General features: G+C 49.2%; 3 protein-coding genes and 1 long non-coding RNA gene across 4 annotated transcripts; 2 read left to right on the top strand and 2 right to left on the bottom strand.

Annotated features, from left to right (window-relative positions):
* Nucleotides 1–252: 252 nt before the first annotated feature.
* KIAA0753 lies at nucleotides 253–14498 on the bottom strand. The gene is made up of 17 exons (XM_081171572.1): nucleotides 14295–14498; nucleotides 12498–12646; nucleotides 11624–12203; nucleotides 10786–10892; nucleotides 10525–10587; nucleotides 9673–9894; nucleotides 8574–8748; nucleotides 7286–7494; nucleotides 6905–7077; nucleotides 6134–6232; nucleotides 5772–5859; nucleotides 5020–5085; nucleotides 4430–4552; nucleotides 3783–3864; nucleotides 2856–2976; nucleotides 1879–2112; nucleotides 253–1258 (listed from the first exon to the last, which is right to left on the bottom strand). Exons 2-17 carry the CDS (start codon nucleotides 12591–12593, stop codon nucleotides 1141–1143), a joined length of 2556 nt encoding a protein of 851 aa, XP_081027698.1. The 5' UTR covers nucleotides 12594–12646; nucleotides 14295–14498; the 3' UTR covers nucleotides 253–1140.
* On the top strand, nucleotides 9918–11523 carry LOC308574109. Its single transcript, XR_014002347.1, has 2 exons — nucleotides 9918–10112; nucleotides 11409–11523. It is a non-coding gene; the product is annotated as an uncharacterized lncRNA (long non-coding RNA).
* Nucleotides 14499–14631: 133 nt separating the features above from the next.
* Nucleotides 14632–17480, top strand: TXNDC17 (thioredoxin domain containing 17). The gene is made up of 4 exons (XM_081171574.1): nucleotides 14632–14839; nucleotides 15618–15699; nucleotides 16554–16629; nucleotides 17253–17480. Exons 1-4 carry the CDS (start codon nucleotides 14692–14694, stop codon nucleotides 17319–17321), a joined length of 375 nt encoding a protein of 124 aa, XP_081027700.1. The 5' UTR covers nucleotides 14632–14691; the 3' UTR covers nucleotides 17322–17480.
* A 710-nt stretch (nucleotides 17481–18190) lies between these two features.
* MED31 (mediator complex subunit 31) lies at nucleotides 18191–22086 on the bottom strand. The gene is made up of 4 exons (XM_081171573.1): nucleotides 21953–22086; nucleotides 21084–21161; nucleotides 19771–19867; nucleotides 18191–18794 (listed from the first exon to the last, which is right to left on the bottom strand). The coding sequence occupies exons 1-4, from the start codon at nucleotides 21960–21962 to the stop codon at nucleotides 18590–18592; spliced, it is 390 nt and encodes a 129-aa protein (XP_081027699.1). The 5' UTR covers nucleotides 21963–22086; the 3' UTR covers nucleotides 18191–18589.
* Nucleotides 22087–22252: the final 166 nt, after the last annotated feature.

Below are 22252 nucleotides of genomic sequence, written 5' to 3'. Positions count from 1 at the left end.
AGGTGTCGCTGCAAAATTGTTGCAGTGAGAAGGAACCCATGAACATGTGAAGGATAAGGCCTTTTGTATTGCTTATGAATTAGGGTCCCAGCTATTCCAATTAGGAAAAAAGGACAGAACTCTTTCTCAACAGGACCTCTGCATGACCTAAGAAGCCACCCTCTGGGAGGAGAGAGGGACTCCTCAGGGTTGACCCTGGTTCCCAAAGCAATAATACAGAAACATCATTGCACAAAAATACAGACATGTGCGTATTGTAAGAAGTTAATTTAATAAATTTGGTGAGTTTTCCCCCACATTCAGAAAAAAAGCAGAGTATGAAAATTTACCAGTGGAATGTACAAAACCTTTCATAAATACGACCTTCATACAAAGTGATGTTTGGTAGCTTGACAAACTCCTGCAACAGTGTACTAAATATCTGATTTATTTTATTTCATCTTGAATAAGTTCTTAAAGTAAACCTTGCGGAGTCCCAGTGCCTAAGGAGGGAGCCTGGCACTCCCAGAGGCAGGGAGAGGTCAGAGAGGCAAGCCTGCTCCCACAGAGGTGGAGAGGGTACCAACCCTGAAGGAAGGAAGGGTCCCAAGATCTCACAGGACACAACATGCATTTCGCAACCAGAGCACACAGGTTGCCTCAAGACTCGAGTCAATGACACCAGGTGTGGGGGCAGAAAGGCCATAGAAGCAGAGCCTGTGCAACCTCCCCCCCAATAGGATCCCAGTGGATCAGCTTCTGCACCCCCTAGATGCCCACTCTTCTGATGGAACATCTCAGAAGGACCCAAGTGTGACAGTGGGCAAAAAGAGAGTGGTTTGTTCACAAATCCTGGCTGGGTGGAAACTCTTCCTGGAACAGCTGACATTTGACTGGTGCCTCAGCTAAGCAGGTGCCAGACATCATTCACTTTGCTTAGCCGTCATTACACTCCCTGCTCCCATGCCCAGACACCCTTCCTGAACAAAGCGAACACAGCTGGAATTGACAGGCACCACCCCTCAGATGTTGCCCATGTTAAGCTCCCACTCCACACAAAGAGAGAGCCCTTCCTGACAAGTCCACGACCACTGCTGCAAGGAGGAGGCCACCCAGCCCAGCTCTGCTGGACCAGGAGAAGGAGCAGGAGGCGAGTGCTGCCTACTCAGCTGCCTCCAGGAACTCCGAGGTGAAGACAGCTTCCGCGTAATCCTCACACAGGCCCTGCAGCTCCGTGGCTACGTCCGCCAAGGCTTCTTCCGTCAGCTCCTCGGCCAGGCTGCAGGGGGAGAAGCAGGAGGGAGAGACAGTCAACAGGCAGGACTACAGGCACAGAGGACTGCTATGACTCAGCCATGATCTGCTTGATGGGGAGGGATGCCAGAGCCTGCAAGGGTCTCCTCCTCAAATGACAAGGAAGGAGATTCCCACTAGACGTCTCTTGGAAGGGATCCCACCAGCATGTGACACAAGAGCAGGGAGTAGCCTGTCACACCCAATGTGGTATTGTTCTCCCTCTCTCCATTTAATCCCCACAACAATCCTGCAAGGTTGGTTAGGCTGAAAGGCAGGGACTGATCCCTAATGTCACACCTAGTGAGCTTCCCACTTCCCAATTCTAATTCTATTGGGTAGTGGCTGTAGGGAAGGTTCCCTCCCAGAATTCTTTGCTTTCTCTTTTGCCATCTGCCCTGATATAGAGCTTCTGGAAAACTAGAAAGCATCCCTGCTATTTTGTGACCTAATAAAGGCTTAATAAAGGCATTGCTGTGATACAGATACTGGATCCTCCTTTGGCAGTGCATGGTGCGCCCCCTGGTGTCGTCATGAGGAATCCCAATGGATGCAACACAAGTGAAAAGAAGCCTTGCCAAGCAGACTCAACTCCTCCTCCAGTACCTCTCTGCGATTCGCCAGGGGTTGAAGCTGCCCACCGCCTCATGGGAGATGCACCTCAGGTGCTGGTTGTATCGCGCACTGTAATCGTGAATGCTCTGCAGCATGTTCTTAGGGACAGAGAGGAAGACGCCAGCCTCCTTCCGGCGGGGATGTGATGACGAAGGCGGCAGAGTCCCATTCCTGGGCTCCAGGAGCTCCTCCATCCCAGCGCTCTCTTCCTCCTCCTCCGCAGCACTGGAAGCACAACCACACAAAGTGAGTGGCCATTCCTTGGCACGGCAGGAGCCCCAAAACCAGACCCAGAAAGGTCAAGAGCCAAAGACCTAAATGGAGAAGTGCGGTGGTTGGCCATTGTGAGAACAGGATGCTGGACTACTAGATGGGTCGTTGGCCTGATCCAGCAGCCAGGCTCTTATGTGGAAGCATCAGACTCCTCCCATGTGGTTCTTTCCTCTGCCTCTCTGGCCAGCCTCCACTTTGGGCCAACAGCAGCAGCCCCTCCTGACACCAATCGTGTCTTAGCCCCTTACGTGCCCCGGCCTGCCTGTGGTCCCTTCAACATTGCTGCATCCAGGACCCTCATCTCCCCTACCTCCTGGACCCTCCAGGGGAGAGAAGGCAGAAGAATCTACGGAAGGAGGGCTTCTCCCGCTGCCATCCCTTCCCACACCATGGAAAAGCTCCTCTTCCTCTTGTGAGTGTCATTAGCGGCTGCTGTGGAAACCAGGAATGCCAGCATGGTCTTGCTCTGGCAGGTGCCTTCCCTAGTGACCCCCTTTCTGCCCCTCCTTCTGCCCCAGAATCCAGCAGCAGAGGGGTACCTTGAGCTGCCTTCCGATCTTCCTTTCCAGCTATCACATGACCTCTAGGCTATTAGAATATTCATAAACATTCCGTGACTCCACGGCAACCCACCCAACCAGGTGGTTTTCAGCCCAACCAGCAGCACTGATGCATTTCCTGGATCTTCTACTCACTTGGTGTCCAGGGGTCTTTCCAGCACAATGTCCACTTGGGGGTCTGGGTGACTCTCCCGCCTCGTGATCTGGATGGGATGGGGAGTCCCAGGCTCTTGGCCTGCTTCTGCATTTTCTCTCTCTGGGCAGTGGAGGAAAAAAAATCAGGAAGATGAGAAACCGTCTGCTACAACCTGGGGAGCTTTGCACACCTTTCCTCATCTGCCTTTCCTGCTCCCACATTCCCAGAGAAGCAAGTTTTTCTTCCTCTCTCATAACACTAGAACTCCTGGGCATCCAATGAAGATGAACATTTGAAGATTCAGGAAAGAGAAAAAGAAGGACTTATTCATGCAGCACAGTTACTGTCGAATTCCTTCCCACAGGAGGCAGTGATGGCTTCCAACTTGGATGGCTTTGAAAGAAGATCAAGACAAATTCATGGAGGATAAGGCTACTGATGGCAACTACCCATAATGGCCATGCTCTGCTTCCACAGCTGGAGGCAGTAATGCTCCTGAAAAGCAGTTGCTGGAAACTGCACAAAGGGGAAATTGCTCTTGTGCTCAAATCCTGATTGAGGGTTTCCCATAATGGGTATCTGGTTGGCCACTGTGAGAACAGGATACTGGACCAGATGGATCATTGGCCTGATCCAGCAGGCTTATCTTATGTTCTTTCCAGGAATCATCACCTCATGGGCCACCTGCTCCAACCCAAGAACCACCCCAAGAAGCCAGTTTTCCTCTTGCAAGTCAGAGGTGGCACAACAGCAGCAACACAACCTCCAATACATGTGGAAGGAAACTGAGAAGCACACACAGAAGGCAGGGTCGTTCCTTGATCTCTTGGCATCTCCTTGCCTGTATTGGGAGGGGGGGGCTGTCTTCAGTCACCCTCTGCTCCTTTATTTCCTACAAACCCCAAAACACAAAGCCTGACACTCACCCCATCTCTCTTGCCGACCCCAGAACTCAGCATCAGAGTAAACAATCTGGTGGTACCGCCTGCGGACGGCCTCTTGGGAGCGCTGCAGGACAGAAAGGTTAATTCATTAATTCACTTCATTTATATCTCATCTTACTTTCCAAGGTGCCCAAGGTGGTGTTCATGGCTCTCCTCCTCATTTAATCCCCACAACAACTCTGTGAGGTATCTTAGGCTGGGAGGCTGTGACTGGGCCCTGGTGTCAAGAGGTAGGGCGTTTGAAAGCACACTGCCTCACTGCTTTTGTTCTACGGTGAACTATCATTGTATGTGGAGACTATTGCATACCATCAGATCCTGTTTGATAAGACTGTGTTTTGCAGAGTTTTGTAGAACCTTTCCATGAAAATTAATAAAATATATTTAACCAAAAATAGGGAAGGGATTGTCTGCTATGGGACAGGGGCCTTGGTGTTAAGACATCAAGCATGGCCCCAGCCATCACCTCCACCCCCAGGCACACACAAGAGCAAGGCTGCCCCACTCCAGGATGCTGCTGCCTTCCATGCCAGCCAGTTCTCAAGGGCTTTTAATCAAGAAAAACCATGGGAAGCTCCCCACCCCATAGCTCTTCCTTCTCAAAGGAAAAGGCTTGAGCTCCAATGCACCTCAATCTCCTCCATCCTTTGCAGCATCGCCTCCAGGTCAGAGGGGCTGGAGAGGGTCTCAATCTCCTCACGCTGCAGCTCGGCAAAGTCCTCCAGACCTGGACGCGGGAGACCAACAGGAGCCTGGCAACACACAAAGCAGGCGTTTGGAGCAGAATTCTCCCTACCCCGGTTTAAAGGGAGGCCCAGATCAGCCCCCATCCTGCCCCACCTGAGGCAAGGCCCTTTCATGCGCAGGCACCTGACTGTCAGGCCAGCTAGACTCTCTCATCTCTCTTCTGTCTCCATAGATGTCAAGAAGAGGCTCAGAGGAGCAGGGATATGGGGCTCAAAGCCACTGTGGACAGGCAGCAAAAGGGGTCTCTTTCGCCCAGGTTGCACCCGGGCCTTGACAATGAAGGAGGACACAAGGAGCTCTCACTGTCAGGGATCCCTGCACTGCAGGAGGTTGAACTAGATGACCCTTGGGGTCCCTTCCAATGTTGCACCTCCATGATTCCACCAAAAGTGGGCCAAGTAGCAAAACTTTCTCTGCCATGCCACATCAGCCAGGCAAGAGAGATCCCTCCATTTCCTGGCTCTTGTCCTACCTTCCCAATATCCTGGCAGGGCAGCTCCTTCTGGCAGATGTTCCTTTCCAAGGAGCGATTCACCTTCTAAGGAAACAAGAGGACACCACAGGACTTCCTGCACAGTCCCAGACCCTTCCTGGCAGATGTGTTGTGAGGCTAAAATGCTCCTCTGAGCGGGCAAGCAAGTGATTTGGCCAATCCCCCTAGCCCCTTATAAGACTCAGGCATGACACCTATTCCAGAGCCAGGCTGCCTATTCAAGGCAATTATCCAGGCCTTCAAACCCCTAAATAATTTGAGGCTCCCTGAAGGGCCACCCAACACCCACCAAGCCCTGCCTGAACTTGAAGAGCAGCCCCTGAGGCCGAGGGCTCTGGCCCGCCATTGAAAGAGTCTCTTGGGAGCCACGGAAAAGTCCATCTCTGTGGTGGGGACCCCCTCAGGAAATCTGTGTCCCCGCTATCCTTTATGAAAACCCAAAAGCAAGTATTTTTCCAGGCTACACTCAGGTGATTTTGGGGTTTTTATTTTTGAAAACCATGCCAAATATTGTAGCATCCTTTGTAATTTTTACTTTTATTTCAACACTCGGAATCTTAATAATGCTGCATTGGCTTGGCTTGCTGTAATTTGCCTTGGGAGGAGACAGACCCCAGAAGTTGGGCTGGGCATCTGTTAAATGAGAAGATGCAGTGGAGGTCTTCAACAGGAAGTGATGTCAAAGACTGTGGAGTGGGGATGGGGGTGAAGGTTCCTGGCTGCTGCCTTACCTGCGCGTTTGCCAAGAGGGGCTCCAGCCGCTCCCGGACAGCTCGCTCCACCGTCTCCGCTATCTGGGCTGCAGAGGCACCATCATCCCTAGTAGTATTGTGAGGAGTCCAAACAAGAGAATTCTATAAGAATTTGGCATTTCATGTTTACCACTTCACTCCCACTTGGGGTTTTTGACCAAGGCTGGGGTCTATTTCTCCACCTCCCTACTGTTCTCTCACTGAGGGGAGCCTTCAAAACCCAAAGCAAGAATATTCCCAAGAGAGCTTCCCTCCCAGGTAACCGCAAATTTAGCATGAGAAGTTTAGAGAAAGGGAAAGCCACCAGAGGAGCCCCAAGTGAAACAAGATTCCAGGTCAACCTGAGCATTTCCTTTTCTGGGGCTGCTCGACTCTTTTCTTCCACCTCTGCCGCTCTCCCTGGCCTTGGCTCTCTGCCTCTGGGACTTTTCTCTGAGTGCCTGCAAGGAATTTTGGGTTTGGGCAAGAGAAGGGGGGAAAAAAGTGAGAGAAGCAATTGCTATTACTGGAGTCGTGGTTCCAACCTTGAAAAGTTGGGCATTAGCTGTAGCTAAAGTTTTGCATTGCACACTGGACAATGTGTGGAGTCCAAAAGTGCTACCTTCCCCAAACCTGGTACCTTCCTGATGTTCTGAACTACAACTCCCACCAATCCTGGATAGCACAATCGAAGGTGCCAGGTTCAATCCCCAGAAGCATCTCCAGGTAGGATTGAGAAAGGTCCTGAAACCCTGGAGAGCTTCTACCAGCTGTTTACATAACACCAAGCTGGATGGACCAAGGGCCTGACTAAGAATCTTCCTAGGGAAGGGCCACTGTCACTCCCTAGCAAAGCCTTCACATTGTATGCAGACGGTATCAGGTTCAATCCCCACCAGCATCTCCAAGGTATGACTTTTGGAGAAAGACCCCTGCCAGGAACCGTGGATGGCCCCTGCTGCCAGGTAATGCCGATGAGGCTGAGCTAGATGGAGCCATATGGCCTGGATGTGGGGCAAGGTCTCTTCACACATTCCAGCAGGTACAGAAGGGGCTGCTGTGTGCTGCTCCCTGCTCAGGTAACCTGGCCGACTCCATCCCACACCGCTGCCTCAGCAGAGATGCTAACCTACCTCTGAGGTGAGGCCAGGGGGGAGGAGAGGCTGGGAGGCACCCAGGGGACCCGGCTATCGCGGGTGGGCGGCTTTGTCTCCTTGAGCCGGAAGGCGATGGTGGGCTCCTGGAAGCGGGCCTGCTTGGCCTGATGAAGCTGCATGCTTTTTGCCCTGGTAGGGGGTCTGTTTCCCTTGGGAGAAATAAATAACAGTAAGGAAAAAACCATGTATTTCCAGACAGCTCAAGCAGCTCTTCTTCAAAACATGACACGCCTTTCACCTCAACCACTGTAATTCTGGAGAAGTGAAGGCCAAGACGTGACAGCATGGCAGAGGTAGTGTCTGGCAGCTCCCAACATTAAGCCAAAAGACAGGGCGGATGATTATACGTCTGCCTACCTGTGGTCTGGTGGGGAGCAGCACGCCTCTCTTCCGGGGGGGCCTCCCCACCTCAGGGCCAGGCCTGGTCTTCACATGCCCCAGTGCCTCCCACTTGGCTTGCCCCACCACCTCTCGCTCCGGAGGGGGCAGGCCCTCCAGGGCTGCCATGTCGCAGGGACTGCTTCGATTGTGAGGCACCAGGAGCCCATCAGGTCCTTCATGTTCATCTAAAGATAAGGATGACAAGGCTGCTTGAGCACAGGAACTGGAAGCTCTCAGGGACAGCCCCCAAAGGCTGAATGCCATGGACAAGCAGCAAAATCTCTGGTTTCTCTCTCCTGAGCCACCCCACCTCCTCTTAGTTCCTTAAATTCATCCCCAGCACACCCTAACCTATAAAAAGCATGATTCAGATTAATGATCTGCATGACTCACTAAGAACGGTAATTAACACATTAAAATTCAAAACAATAACAATTAATTGCACGTGTTTTCAAAATGAATTAATTAAACAAAATCATTTTAAATGCAGCAAGATTGCTGAACTTGATCCAGTGAGGAGACTGAGAAATGATATGATAGCCATCTTCACATATCTGAAGGGCTGCCACATGGGAGATGGAGCAAGCTTGCTTTCTGCTGCTCCAGAGGGGAGGACCCAAACCGATGGCATTCAAACGGCAAGAAAGGCAATTCTAACTCAACATTAGGAATAACCTTCTGTCGGTAGGAGTTGTTCAACAGTGGAATGGCCTCCCTTGGATTCTCCTTCACGGGAGGCTTTTAAGCAGAGGTTGGATGGCCATCTGTCATGGATGCTTGAGATTCCTGCATAGCAGGCAGTTGGACTAGATGACCCCCAGGATCCCTTCCAACTCTATGATTCTATGATTCTATACCAGCTTTTCAAAGTCTGGTAGTCACTGTCGCTTCCGGCACCCCCCTGCTGCCGCCTTGCCACTTAGTGCCCTCCTAGGAAATCCCAACCTCCAGGGGGTGCTACTGTCAGCTTTGGAAACCACTGCTCTCTTCATAGAAAAATGTATTCCTTTTTGCAAACCTCCCTCTGCAGTCAGCTTCCTCTTTCTAGACACCACAGCTGGATCACGGTCCACAAACCATCAGTCACAACACCACAAGGTTGGGCTCGCTTGGGAATCCCTCACTGCACCTCTGCCCACAATAATTATGGGGGGAAATGCCCAGATGGGCAAAGCAAGGCCTCTGCAGGGGAAATCACGGCTCAAACATGTGCAAACAGGCAAAGCAACCAAGCCTCTTCAGACTCAAGAACCAGAAGACCCACCAGGGAGGAGCCTCCTGGCCACTGGCTGCTTTCTCGGCTCTGAGGCAGCAGCTTTCTTCTCTCTCTTCAGCCATCGGTTCGTGTCCATCACAGAGGCGGCTTGAGACGTAGAGAGACTCCCTTTCGGCCCCCCTTTCTTGGGAGACTCCTTCTTGGACAGCAGAGAATCCAAATCCTGCCATGACAATTTGCACTTCAGATTAAACATGCAAAATGGGCTCACTGCAAAGCTCAGGCACACCCTCTCGTGATCTGCCTCCAAACAGAAAGCCCCTAAACAAGCCACAGGGCTTGCCAAGCAATCCTGCACTCAAGCTTGCTCTGATATTCAGCCTTAAGAGAACTTTAGTTAAGTCCTTGCAAGTTATTCACTTGATGAAAATGTCTCCAACAGCTGCCTAAATATCAGATACTCATCTAGGAACGGAGGAAGCTGCCTTACATGGAGTCAGATCAACGGCCCATCTAGCTCAGTATTGTCAACACTGACTGGCAGCAAACGCCCTCCAGGGTTTCAGAGATAAATGCACTCCGAGCCCCACCTGGAGATGCCATTGGGGATTGAACCTGGGACCTTCTGCAGGCGAAACAGCTGCTCTACCACTGAGCGGCAACCCTTCTGTCTAATTTCAGCTGGTAACCGATTTCAGAGAGCTGGGACTACAACACTAAAAGCCCAGTTCCTAGTCCATTCCAAGTGCAACTCTGGAGCATGCAAAGTGACGCACCTCTCAGCAGTGCCCCATCTGAGGAGTTGAATTACTGGGCAGGGTCACCCAGTCCTTAGTTGTTAAATGACATTTTTACAACAGCCGTTTAAAAAACAAAGGCTGTAGCAAACATCCCTTCAAAACAGGCTGCCAGGAGGTGATCTCAGTTCTTTGCATAGCCACAAAAGAGCAGGTTAAAATAGGTATGGTGGCCGCTTTGTCCTTGTATCCCAAACCTGGAGGCCATGAAGTGATGCCCTCCTTCCACTGGCCCCGGACTCATTTGTGGGGGGGCTGGATTTCCCCATGGGAGGCAGAGCTCCTCATCTCTCCCTCCTCAGCCGCAAATGCTACACCCCCCACCAACCAAAGGAGCAATGACACCTGACCTCGATCTGCAGCAGGAGGTCAACGACTCTGTCGGGAAGGGAGGAGGAGTCTGTCTCGAGGCGGGCGGAGCAGAGGGAGAGCTGCCGGATGAGGTGGCCCAGCTCTTTGCAGTGGGCTGGGACTGGCTGCTCCTCTGGCTGGTCAGCAAAACGGGAGGCAAAGACCTGCAGGGCCCGGACGGCTCCCCGGTGGGCTGCTGCCAGCCTGGCCATGGCACGTGACTGCATCACAAAGGGAGGGAGGGTGAGAAAGAACTGAGGTTAGCTGGGCAGCAATGAGGAGAGGGCTGCTCTGAGCCAGGGCTCTTCTCCAAAACTGGAAAGGTTGGCTGCTCCAGAGGGGAGCATTTGAATGACAAGAAAGGAAAGTCCAACTAAACATTAGGAAGAACTTCCTGATAGTAAGAGCTGTTTGACAGTGGAAAGATCTCCCTTGGAAGGTAGTAGATTCTCATTAATTGAAGGTTTTTAAAGAGAGATTAGGAAGCCATCTGTCAGGGATTCTTTAGCTGTGAATCCTGCGTAGAGTTGGAATAGATGACCCTTGGGGTCCCTTCCAATTTTGTAAAGTCTGGTCAACGAGAGAAGCCAAGGATGCAAGAGCTTCACAGCAACACCAGAAACAGAAGGTAGTAACAGAGGGGAAGTCTATCCCTAGCTGAATAGGATCATAGATTTTCTTCTATTAAGCATATCATTTTTATTCTTTGTCTCTTTTCTGTTGATAATAAAATTCTTTTAAAAGTGAGGTGGTTACAGAAGAAATCTGCCACAACACTTTCGAGGAGGCTCCAGCCTGGCCTGCATCATTGATCTTCCCACAGACCCTCCAGGGCAATTTATATCTCTTACCTTCTTTGTGTGCTTTATTTTACGAGGGCTCAGCTTCTCCAAGTCGTCCTCTATTTCTTTTACCTGTTTCAAGAACGTTGCAAACAAATTAGGTAGATAAATCATGAGGAAACTCGAATTCAAAGTGCTTGGTTTGCTGGTTCAGGTGAGAAGTTCTGATGTCCAGAGAAGCTTCTGCCCAAGGTAGGCAGAGCTGAAATCCAGGCCACCCCACCCAGCTCCACAGCTACCAGCATGCTGTCCACTGGGGCTCATTCTGACCTGTTGCTGGAGCACATACAGCATCCGGGCAGAGCGCACAGCCTGCTCCTGCCTCCGGATCTGGACACGGCGCTCTTCATCGGGATCCAAAGTTTCCTCACTTCTCTCTGAGGGGCGAAAAATGTTTAGCAAACACAAATGAGGGGAACAGGTGTGGTATTTTGGAGAAGAAAGCAGAAAAGGCTGGCATAAAACCCCCAGTCGAGAGGGAAGGGTGATGAGAGACACCTCCCTCCCAGTTGGACACAAGGCTGCCTGGAAACAGCTCCACTTCCAGAAAATGTCCCAATGGCACTTTCCCTTCGCCCAAGGCAAAAAGCTAAAACTCAGCTCAAGGCAGCAACTCTGAGCTGCTTCCCCAGGAGGAAATGTGAAAGGAGCTTTCCAAATTTGTTATTATGTTGTTATTTATTTTTTACATTTATAAGCCACTTTTTCCTCCAATGACCTTAAGTTGATGGTGCATGGTTCTCCTCCTCACAACAACCCTGGCAAGGCAGATTAGGCTGAGAGATACTGACTGGCCCAAGCCATATAGGGAGATTTGTACCCTGGTTTCCCAGGTCACAGTCTGACACTTTAACCACTACAAGCGACTCCGCAAATTTAACTTTTGTGCGCAGGGAGCCAGAACGTAATCCCTACATAAATGGGAAGCATTCCATTACATCTTCAGCTCATGAGAAGACCTTCCCTGGAGCCCAAAGGATATGTCCTCCAAATTCTGGGGACGGTCTCCTCTCATTCAAAAGCATTGCTGCCTCCAATCATGGAGGCTTAGCACAGTCATCATGGCTAGCAGGCGTTGAGAGCCCTTTGCTCCATGAGGTTCTCTCACCTCTCCTCACCAATTCGTCAATCTTCTGGATGTAGTTCTGAAGCTCCTTCTGCAGCCGCCTGACCTCCAGGGTGCTTCTGTCTTCCTCCCTCTTGAAGGCTGGGGGAGGCCCGGGGCCCGGATCACGGGTGGGGGGCGAGTCAGAGAGAGAAGGGTCCGACTTGACCCGGGAGGGTGTGTAGAGGTAGACCTTGGCTCCAGAGCTGGTAGTCTCCACCTTGGGGCAGCAGCCCGGCTGACGTCCAAAATTCAAGTGAGACTTTGCGACTACACTGCCAGACTTCTTTCCCTGAAGAGAGGTGGCTAGAGGGCCCTTCTCCCCCTTGGAGAAGTGCTGCCTCACCTGCTCCTCCAGGTGCCGTCGCTTCATGTCCCTCCTGGCCAGCTGCACAGCTAAGTTGAGCTTCTCTTCAGAGACAATGGAAAATGCCATGGAGCCCTGTGAGCTGAGCCCATCGCCAGCTCCCGGATCCCGTCTAGCCTCTGGCTGCGCCAGCTTCTCTATGATGATTGGGCGAGGGTTGCTGTAGCGGACAGCCAAGTTCTCTGGCAGGGCAGGAGCATCCCGACTGAACTGGAGCTGTGCCAAACATTAAACAGCAAATGTCAGCATGGGGGGAAAGTTTTGGGCCCATCACCCACTTTTTAAAAATATATCATTCTTTTAACTTTTTGAATATCTTTTTGTTGCTAATTTTTCTTTGTGATAATTCTAGTGTTCTATCTTCGTTGCAAACTATTTTGAGGCTGTTTACAATCAAGTGGTGTATAAGTTTTATAAACATATCGCAAAAGCAACATGCCCAACTAGTTAGGCCAAAGAGACCTAGCAGGGTTGGCACCCGAACCACAAAGCAAAGGCATCGCCCAGTACCTGCATCGTATTTTGGGGGGCTCTTCCATCACTTTTGTCTGGCTGTAAGTGAGATGCTGAAGGAACGCCGACCGCTGCTGGCTTCCTCGGCCCCATCACACCCGACAGAGCAGTGCTCTCTAGTCATCTATGAGGGTACTGCTGAAATACTGAGAAGAAATGAAAATGTAAGAACTGACACCAGCATGCATTATATCTCATAAACTGTAAATATCTAAAGGGGGGAGATCAAATGATCTTTTTTATATATGACATGGTTTTATTATACAAATATTAAGGCACATGACCACTCAGTGCCATCAACATATACAACTGTCTCATTTAATACTAAATATAACCTTTATTCTCAATAATAATGGAACTCACAGGTGGAGAATACAAATAGTAAAGATTTACAAAAATGAAGTAAAATGAGTTTATACTTTATTTCCTCTTTGTACTTTCGTCCTCCCAGGCTGTGACACTTTATGGTTTAAATCATTTAGGTTCTTAGTTCTCTTTCTATTATGCCTGCACTTATTTTCCTAACTCAATTAAATTTAAAAAGGAAAATGGAGGGGGAAGAACTGCCACCAGCATTTGCTCACTTTTCTCAAGACTATTCTCTTAGTGTTCACCTTTCAGGCAAAGGAAGATACAAATTTCCTTAGCCTGCCCAGATGCACAACCCACTCTCCCAAAATGCTGCCTCGGCACATAAAACGCTCAAAGGAGAAATGGAAATAAGGGCTGACCAGGTACAAAGGAGAAGAGCACAAAGAGGCTGGTTGGATATCACCATGCCGAGCCCAAACAGCAACTAGGGGTCCCTGGAAAAGCCTGCAACAAGGAAAGCATGAAGGCACAACCTCTCCTGTTGCTTACCTTGGCTCCAGGGTCTGGTATGCAAGAGGAAGGCTGCCTCCTGCACTTTGTATAGTCATTAAGAAGATGAGAAGTAGGAAGAGAAAGCAACATTGCAGGGGGCATCCATAAAGATTCCTTCTATACAACTCCATGAGAAAGAAGGTACAGGTGGCCTGCAGCTCCTCCTGCCCTGCCCCCTGGCATTTGCACCTGCTCAGTTACCAGATCTGTGGAAGGGCTACTTTAAGAAGAAGCTGGTATCCATGTCCCACAACCTCACAGTGCCCGGCAGAGGGCTCAAATGGACACAAGCAACAGGCTGCTTCCTCTCTGTGTGGGGCATGAGGAAAGCCAGTACTTTATTCTGGGCCCTCCTGGGCAGAAGGCAGAGCCTGGCCACTGTCTCACTGTCTCCCCAGCTTATCAGAAGCTGCAGGCTACAAAATAAAGGCAAAGGCAGCCAGCCCCTATGTATGGAGGCAAAGTGGCCCCTACCGTATCCCATGCTGGTTGGACTACATAGGAGTGTTTGGTTGACTCCTGCCCCCTAAAAAGAAACAGCCTCTTGTAGTTGCCCAGGGATCTGGGAGCTCCCTGCTTGACCTGGACTCCTGGCTGCACATGGGCTGCTTCGCTCGAGAGCCTCCGAGGTCCCACGAAACTGGGGAGCTGGAAGAGGCCAGGCCAGGCCCTCTGCCGCCTCCCGGCCACCCACCCACAGGGTCGCTGCAAACTCTTTGTGTCTCTTGACGATGGACAGCTGGTGAGGTGGCGGGTGCGCAGGACATGAGGCCCAGCCGCTATCACCCTTGTGCTAGACGGAAAGCGCAAGCAGATGCAACACACCCCACTGGGTCAACGGGGCGAAACAGCACAAACTGGCCGGCGGAGGAAGCCTCCATGCGCGGGGGCAGTCTATCTCTCTCCCTCCCCGACCTCCTTCGCACGTACCAGGGAGCCCTGCGGCCAATGGGTGGAGTGGCGAGGTGTCGGGCCCGGCCTGCCTTCCTCGGTTTCCCCCTCCTCGGAGGAGGCCGAGGCGGACCCCGCCAGCAGTAATGCCGCCACCGCCGGGCGGCCGAAGAGAAACCGCGCTATGGCCGACGCCGCTTCCCTCTTCTCTCCATGGTTTCCCTGGGAACCGCGCACCGCGAAGGCCGCCGGGAAACGGCTGGGGAAGTATGGGGGCCGACGAGAGACATCCCGGAGTGCAAGGGAAAGGACCTGCTAGCATGTCCCCGCGCGGCCGCCGTCGTGACCGCGCCCCTCGGTGGGCGGAGCCTTCCTGGCCTACTTTCGCCTTCCGGGTCTGCTTTTCCCTGCCTGACGCCGCGCGTGTCGGTCCGCCATGAAAGGCTACGAAGAGGTGGCGGTGAGCGGCTACGAGGAGTTCTCGACCGCAGTCCAGGAGCGCCGCGACCGGCAGATCTTCGCTTACTTCAGCGGCACGAAGGACCCAAAGAGCGGCACCAGCTGGTGCCCGGACTGCGTCACCGGTGGGGCATCCTCCTCCTGATATGCACATGTTTGCATGAGGGAGGGGCAGCCGCAGCTCCGAATCTTGCCCCTCCCTCTCTGCACCTCAGTCTTCCTCCTCCGCCCCATTCTGTAAAATGGGTGCAATAACGCCGGCCGACCTTGCTAGGCTGTTGTGCCGATTCGTTTTATTTATTCACGTAAAAGTTATTTCTAAACTGTTTCCTGGCTGGGGAAAAAAAACCCCGTCTAAAACTGCATGCTGCATGCAGAATTACACCACCTGAGGTGTGGGTTTTCCCTAGGGAAGCAATGAGGCAGGGGGCGCTGGAGGTGAAAATGGGTATCAGGCTTTGAAAAGCTGGTATCACTGGATCAAGTTCATCAGTATTGCTGAACTAATTCAACTAGTTTTAACTGGATATTTAACAAATGTGCATTTTTTTCTCATTTTGAATTATTTCGTGGGTCATGCCAACCAATGTTCTGAATAATGTTTCGGGTAGCGGGCTCTGGTGATTAATTTATGGAACCAAGGGGGGCAAAGGCCCCAAAATGTTTGGGAACCACTGCAGTAAAGCAGTGACTTGAGATAACACCCTTGATGCACATTAATGCACTCTAAAGTGTTATGGCTACCCAAAAAGCCCCCATGCTGTGAACCCAACAGGAATGATCCAGCCCCAATTGGGCTCCATGCAAGGGAGAGGAGGGGGTTGCTGGTAGTTTCAGGGTGTGTTAGGAGTGTCTGGCGTGATCAGATGGGTTGGTAAGCAGGCTGCTTTTGCTTTCTTTCAGCGGAGCCCATTGTGCGGGCAGAGCTCAAGCACCTGCCAGAAGGATCAGTGTTCATTTACTGTCAAGTAGGAGAAAGAGCTTAGTAAGTATAACGTGGAGCGAGTTGGGGAGCATGCAGAGCACGGATTTTGAGCAGGGAGCCAATCCAGTGCTGGGTTTTGTTCATGCAAAGGCCCTTTAAGTGAGCTCTGCCAGCTTTTAGGGATGGCTGTTGTAGAAAGCAGGACAGACAAACGCCCATGTTGGCCCCCTCCCATGTTGCACCTATTCACACCAGAATGTACACTTAATTTATCTTGGTTCAAATGCAGCCTTGCTTGTACAGGTTTGCTTGGAAGTCGTGTCTTTCTCTAACAAGGTATAATTATTATGATCACTGTCATAATTATACTCCAAACAGTATCAAGGTGACTCACAATAAAAGAAATCTAGTCAAAATGAAACATTACATAAGGAATTTGATTTGGCCACCAAGAAGCAATAATCAAGCTACAGGCACACACACCCTACATGATCTCTATTAAAATCAACCAGATAGAAATGTCTTCCAAAACAGCAGATAAAAATTAACTTTCAAATGCCTGAGAAAGAAGTCTGATTGGCACTGAAAATATTTTATTCTGGTTTTCATTGAGGAGTGCATTTAATGAGGAAGTGGTTACAACTGAGAATGCCCAATCTCTCTCTTTGCCAGAAGGGGGCGCTTGGACTGTCTGGCCAAACCATAAGGTTTGGGGTCTGGAAATATCCCCTGCGCCACCTCTCCTTTTCTCAGGGCATTTAGCCTTTAAGGTGAGACTCCTCCCCCCTCCCAGGTCACAAATAATTAATCCTCACAGATTAATCTTAATGAAATTCCCCCCCCCTCAAAACCTTCATGCCTTTTAACCTAATGCCTTTTAAAACTATTACCCATTTTTATCCCCCCCCCCACAGTTGGAAAGATCCCAACAATGAATTCAGAAAGAATCTTCACTTAACTGGAGTGCCTACGCTACTTAAATATGGGACTGTAAGTATTTTCAAATGTGATGAATGATGGCTTGGAATCCACATTGACATGGTCTGAGGGCTCTGTGCTGATTTTTTGAGTATTGCAAACAATTTTTCTTGTTTCTTAAAACTGTCTCTTTAGAGCTGTGCTGTTATGCTTCCTGAAAAACTGTGCAAATGTCTACAAATCCATGCAGTTTTTGTTTTTTAAAAAATATTCAGCTCATGTTTATGTACTCAGTATGAAGACGCACTGTGTTCAGAGCACCAGATTCAGACTGACTCCCAAGTAAACATGAGTACAGACCATTAAGTTAGTCTCTTGTAACAGCTGAATTACTTCTCAGCACTTGTAGCTGGAGCCAATCTGACTTGGAAAATAAGATCCCTGCATGACTTAGCTTTGGACTCTGCTACACACTTGTTAACCAATGATTAAATGTTTCACAACATTTCCCTTTAGGTGCCAAGCTGCTCATTTAGAAAGATATAAAACAACCTTGTAGTCAGTGTGGAATTCAAGCTGTGTAGCTTATTCAAAAGCCTGGCAGTGTGCCAAAGCAGGAAGGGATACTTACTTACAGGAGGACTTTAATCTCTTGCAGCTTTTCTTAACCATTTACAGTACAATGTTTGTTTCAGCCTCAGAAGTTGGTGGAACAGGAATGCTTTAAACCAGACCTCGTGAGGATGCTGTTCACAGAAGACTAAGTTGTTTCCGCTCTAATGAAAAGCGTTTGCTGCTACCAGCTGAGGACCTGACCAGAATTCCTTGAGAGGAGACCAATCATGTCTTAAAATACAGACAAATGAAGTTTGCAGCCTGCAAGCCAATTAAGTTAAATAAATTTTTCTTTGATTTAGTGAGTACCATCCTATAATAGTGTATCATCAAACTGAATAATATAATAATAGTGTATCATCAAACTGAAGTCGATATGTGATGTGTTAACAATGTGAAGTACACAGAGTTTTTATAAACAAGAAGACAGGTCCCTGCCCTCAAGGATCTTATAATCAAAGTCAGACAACAGGGGAGAAGTAAGGCTAGGAAAAATGGAGACAGCAGCTACAATGAAACTTCAAGTGGGAAACAAAAATTTAAGTCAAAAGGTCTCAGACAAAGGTGGTTTTTGAAAGGGACGTGATTGAAATACACAAAATTGCTCCTCCTTGATTTCACAAGTAGCCAGGGTCCTCAAATCAACAAGGTGGACCAACAGCAAAGTCTGTTGCTTAGCTATTGCTATGGAATGTCACTGCCTTTAGAAGCATCACATGCCACTTTTGGCTGAATACCTGCAGAAAGTTATAGCCCATCACATCCCCACTGAGCTTAAGTATGAAACGCAAGAGAGGATTTTGTATCACGCAGCTGGAAGTGGTTCTCACTGACCAGTTACATCTTACACAGTTACATCTTGCACTCCAGCGATGAATTTAGCCTGTTAATGCAGATGGGGTTGCTTATGCTTTTTAAAAACAGATCACTTATAGATCTGAGAGCTCTTGTCAAAAGGAAGATGCAGCTCACAGGCTTCTATTTATCCATGGACTAATACAAACCCAGCACACACTGATGAGCTTTTAAGTCTCTTTATTTGCTGCTCTCAATAATGTGCTAAAACCTTACCACCAAAGGGATTTTATATATATACATGTGCGCGCGCACACAGAAAGAGACAGACATACCAACCCAAATCACCCACCTTTCCACTGAGTGTCTTTTGGGAAATGCAGTGACAACTTTAAATCTGGAGGGGGTGAGAACTTCTTGCTACTTCATCCAACACGTAAAGCTGTTTATGCAGCCTCTGGTAAAGCAAAGCCAGAGGATCCATAAGAGGTGTTGGGATCCCCCAGGGTGACTATTTTGTGCTGTGGCTGCTCAGCCAAGGCAGCCCCATGCTTGGATGATTCCAGAGTGGTGCCGCTACTGCAACTGTCCCTCTTGCACTCACTGGGGATGCCAAAAGGGCTCACTTCACAGAGGTGCTGTTCTGCTGCTGTTGCTGTTGTTGCTGCTCTGCCAGGGCCTGCTGGAGGCGCATGCGCTTGCGAGAGTAGTGCTGCCAGTGCAGGATCTGCTGCTCATCGATGAACTTGGCGCACTGAGCATTAACCAGCTCTTTGCGGAAGTGCTCATACTGCAGCAGCTCCAGCATGTGCAGGCACTGGGGATACCTTCGCGACAAAAGAAGGGCAATACATTAGCAGAGGCTTTTAAAACACATCTGGACTGCCAGGCAAATACAGTATGATCATGTCTTATGTGCATTTAATATGCACAATTGCAATCATACACAGTTGAAGTCCGGTTGGTTGAAATCTTACAAGATAAATGCATAGTCGGCGCATAGATAGGTTCTTGCTTGGGAAGCAAGGACAGAGAGCTTATAAACACATCAAAAGTGCCCCCACCACCCTCCCAAACAGCTATACTTTCCATTTACATTTTTCAGCTACCCAAAGTTTGTCGGAATGTCCAAATATGCAAAGTCTGGTCTGGCACTTACCTTCTAGAAACCGCTATTAGGAAGACTGTCTAAACTGAACCCATTTAAGAGATTATGAGTGTAGACTTTTCACATGTTTATCTATGTTATATTCAGATACCATTTTAGACCAAGTTATATTAAAGGACACATAATGTAACTGGATTTTTTAGCCAATTTTATTTGTTAAGCATCTTTTTTATCTGCCTCATGATAAAATTAAAGTAAATACAAGAGTCCTTTTCCTCACATGTCATGCAGACTGATCTGCCTTTAGCTCACTGACTTAGAGACTCTCTCAGGGCACTGGTATAAATTCTAGCTCAGTACACTGAGCATTTTTTTTCCAACTCTGTCATGCATTAAAGGGGGTGGTCACACATTTGTACTTTGAGCAAGTGATGGGTAGACAGAAAACCCTTGAGTCTTGTGCACCACTTGTAACAATCAAAAACCAGATCTATGAACTCAGGAAAAAATGACATAGTACAGGCCCCAGAAAGGTTGTGGCAGTTTGGGACAATGACTTGTCAGGCCTCTGACACACAATCCCTACCCTTCAAAACCACTGCAGAGTTCAGAGGGCTACTCGTGGGGTTTTTTGAGATAGCCAAATAAGCCCCAAGCTTGTTTAACGCAGCAAGATACACAATCGTAACTCTTACTTTAGGTATTTGGCATACTCTGGTTCTTTCCAGTAGAGTAGGTATTTAAGGTAGTTAACAAATGCTTTGTCCTTGAAGAATCCTCTCTGGGCAAGAACTAGAAGAAACACACAAATCAGTTTACTTAAAAGTGGATTTTCCCTGTTTATCCTCACAGCAATCTGCAGTTAGTCACCATTATTCCCATTCTACAGATGTGGGGAAAGAGGATGTACAACCAGAATAAACTTTAACTACACACAAAACACTCCTGCAAATGCGTAGCCTATATTTTAGCCATAAAGTCACACAAAGACTGAAGCTGTTACAGAAAACAGAGAACACCTTTGCTGGATCTGGTAAAGGATGCATCTAGTGCTTTCTAATTTCAACCATCTTAGCCATAACTGTTTTTACTTGGGTTTTCCTTTTTGTTTTATATTCTCTAATCTGTTTAGTGGGTCTTTCCCAAATCATGCGAATAAATAAAACAAAAATCTTGTTGGCATCCGTCTGTCTTGAGAGACAAATGTAGTGAATCTCTGAGGGTAAGTCAAATTGCTGCATTAGCAGTACTGAAGTGACCTTCCATGGTGTGCAAGCCTAGGTGGGGTGTATGGCAGTTCTATGCTGCCCAGACAACAAGACCCCACTCTCAGCCTCACTGATGTGGTCCAAAGGAAAGCAGAACAATATGTTTGGCACCAGCTTGGCTGCAGAAGTTGCTAGAACTTTACGTATTTATTTTATAAACTTTATATACTGCTTTATTGTAAAAAATAATAATACCTCAAAGCAGTTTTTTAAAAAAAAGAATCAAGGGGAAAAAGATTAAATCGAGAAAATTTTACTTGAAAACATACAAAAGTCAAAATACTGAAACTGATTAAACTTACAGGAACTCCCGCCCCCCATTTATGCATGTTTAATGTGTATGTGACTGCTCACATGCGCATCATGCTGAACCCACAAATGCAGTGTGTGCATTATGTGGCATCTGCAATAGTGTCAATTCTGCCAATTGAAGGGGTCAATTGAGCACATGTGAGGTAAGGCAATCTTGTAGGTAAACCAGTCCCAAGTTGTTAGTTTGTCCCCTCCTTTCTCATTAATTTTAAAAATATTCTGCGTTAGTGAACATTTGTTTAACGGGACAGGGACACGGAACCTGCGGTTGTGGGGGGAGGTGCTCCACATGTTCCTGGACTACAACTCCCATAATCCCTGTCCACTGGCATGTTGGCAAGGGCTGGTGGGAGGCAGAATCTAAGGACTTCTGAAGGGCCCCCCATATGTCCTTTAGAACTAAGCAAGGATTTGTTTTGAGTACTTACAGTTTAGGTAATTGGGGTTTGCCAGGCACTGCACAAACTCCAACTCCAATTGGAAGCGAAGGCGATTGCCAGTATCATCTGATGCAGCAAAGAGAAGAAGAAAGGTGAGTGGGATTAGACAAGAAATGAAAATGTTCCACCTGATCTCACTCAGTGTGGGACAGAGCTGGAAAAAGGTTTAGAACCCTGCCCAGAAATTTGAAAAAGAGCCAAATGCTTAGAACATAAGAACATCAGAAGAGCCTGCTGGATCAGGTCAATGGCCCATCTACTCCAACATCCCATTCTCATGTCCAACCAGAAGCCTCTGAGAAATCCACAAGCAGGACCTGGGCACAAGAGCACTCGCCCCTCCTGCAGATTCTAGCATCTGGTGGCAAGGGAGGTGTCTCCCAGAAGCCCCCAAGCAGAGCTCTCCCTAGCCCCTGCCACTCAGAGATAGGCTCCAACTGCACATGGAGGCTCCACTCCCAGCTCTGAAAGCGGGCAGAGGAGGATGGTTTCTGGGAACCAGGCCAAAGTGTGTGTGAGAGGGGGGGTTATATCGAGGCTTTTGTGGCCAGCTGCGAGGTCCAAAAGGCCAGGGAGGGAGGGAGGCGGGTAGCCCCCCCCCCATGCAGCAATAACTAGCATTCAGAGGAGCTTCCAGACTTCCCCTCATGCCCAACAGTCTTTGAATGGCCGTGGCCGTCTCCCTGCCGTGGGCTACCCCACGTACATCGCAGCAGCGAGTTCCGCAAGTGAACAGCGCGACCTTTTTTTTGCATGGCTTGGGTTTAAATGCGCTGACTAGCCAACGGAGGCCTTTTCAGCCGAGGGGAGACCCGCCCGGCCCAGGTTCCCTCCTCACCCCCCGCTCAAACACTCACCACTCTCCATAACGACGACAGCTGCTTCCACGGCTTCACCACCAGAACAGCAATATGGCGGCGATAGCGGCGGCGGCGGCAGCTGCGCATGCGCAGCGTAGCTCGGCCGCGGTGCGTTTTGGGAAACTCTGGGGCGGCGGAGACGGCATGTCGCTGTTGCCGGGGCAACGGGTATGCTCTGGGCCTGGTCCCAAAAGGAAGGGTCGAATTAGGGGCGGGGCAGGCTGTGGCTATGGCTGTTGCTTGTTCCATGGAATATGCATGTATTTGTTTATTTCATAAAATTAATGTGCTACTTTT

This window comes from Podarcis bocagei, assembly GCF_964188305.1.
Source record: "Podarcis bocagei genome assembly, chromosome: 15".
NCBI classification, from domain to species: Eukaryota; Metazoa; Chordata; class Lepidosauria; order Squamata; family Lacertidae; genus Podarcis; species Podarcis bocagei.
The sequence above is the reverse complement of the archived record's forward strand: the minus strand, read 5'-3'. Positions and strand labels throughout refer to the sequence as shown.

Coding starts and splice junctions, on each gene's coding strand:
- KIAA0753 (XM_081171572.1), bottom strand. CDS start 12,593: ATGGGGCCGAGGAAGCCAGCAGCGGTCGGCGTTCCTTCAGCATCTCAC. Junction 8,749..9,672: donor ACCTCCTGCTGCAGATCGAG/GTCAGGTGTCAT, acceptor TTGTCATGGCAG/GATTTGGATTCTCTGCTGTC. Junction 7,078..7,285: donor TGCTCCCCACCAGACCACAG/GTAGGCAGACGT, acceptor ATTTCTCCCAAG/GGAAACAGACCCCCTACCAG.
- TXNDC17 (XM_081171574.1), top strand. CDS start 14,692: ATGAAAGGCTACGAAGAGGTGGCGGTGAGCGGCTACGAGGAGTTCTCG. Junction 15,700..16,553: donor CAAGTAGGAGAAAGAGCTTA/GTAAGTATAACG, acceptor CCCCCCCCACAG/TTGGAAAGATCCCAACAATG. Junction 16,630..17,252: donor CGCTACTTAAATATGGGACT/GTAAGTATTTTC, acceptor TGTTTGTTTCAG/CCTCAGAAGTTGGTGGAACA.
- MED31 (XM_081171573.1), bottom strand. Junction 19,868..21,083: donor AAACCCCAATTACCTAAACT/GTAAGTACTCAA, acceptor TGTTTCTTCTAG/TTCTTGCCCAGAGAGGATTC. Junction 18,795..19,770: donor GAGTATGCCAAATACCTAAA/GTAAGAGTTACG, acceptor TTTGTCGCGAAG/GTATCCCCAGTGCCTGCACA.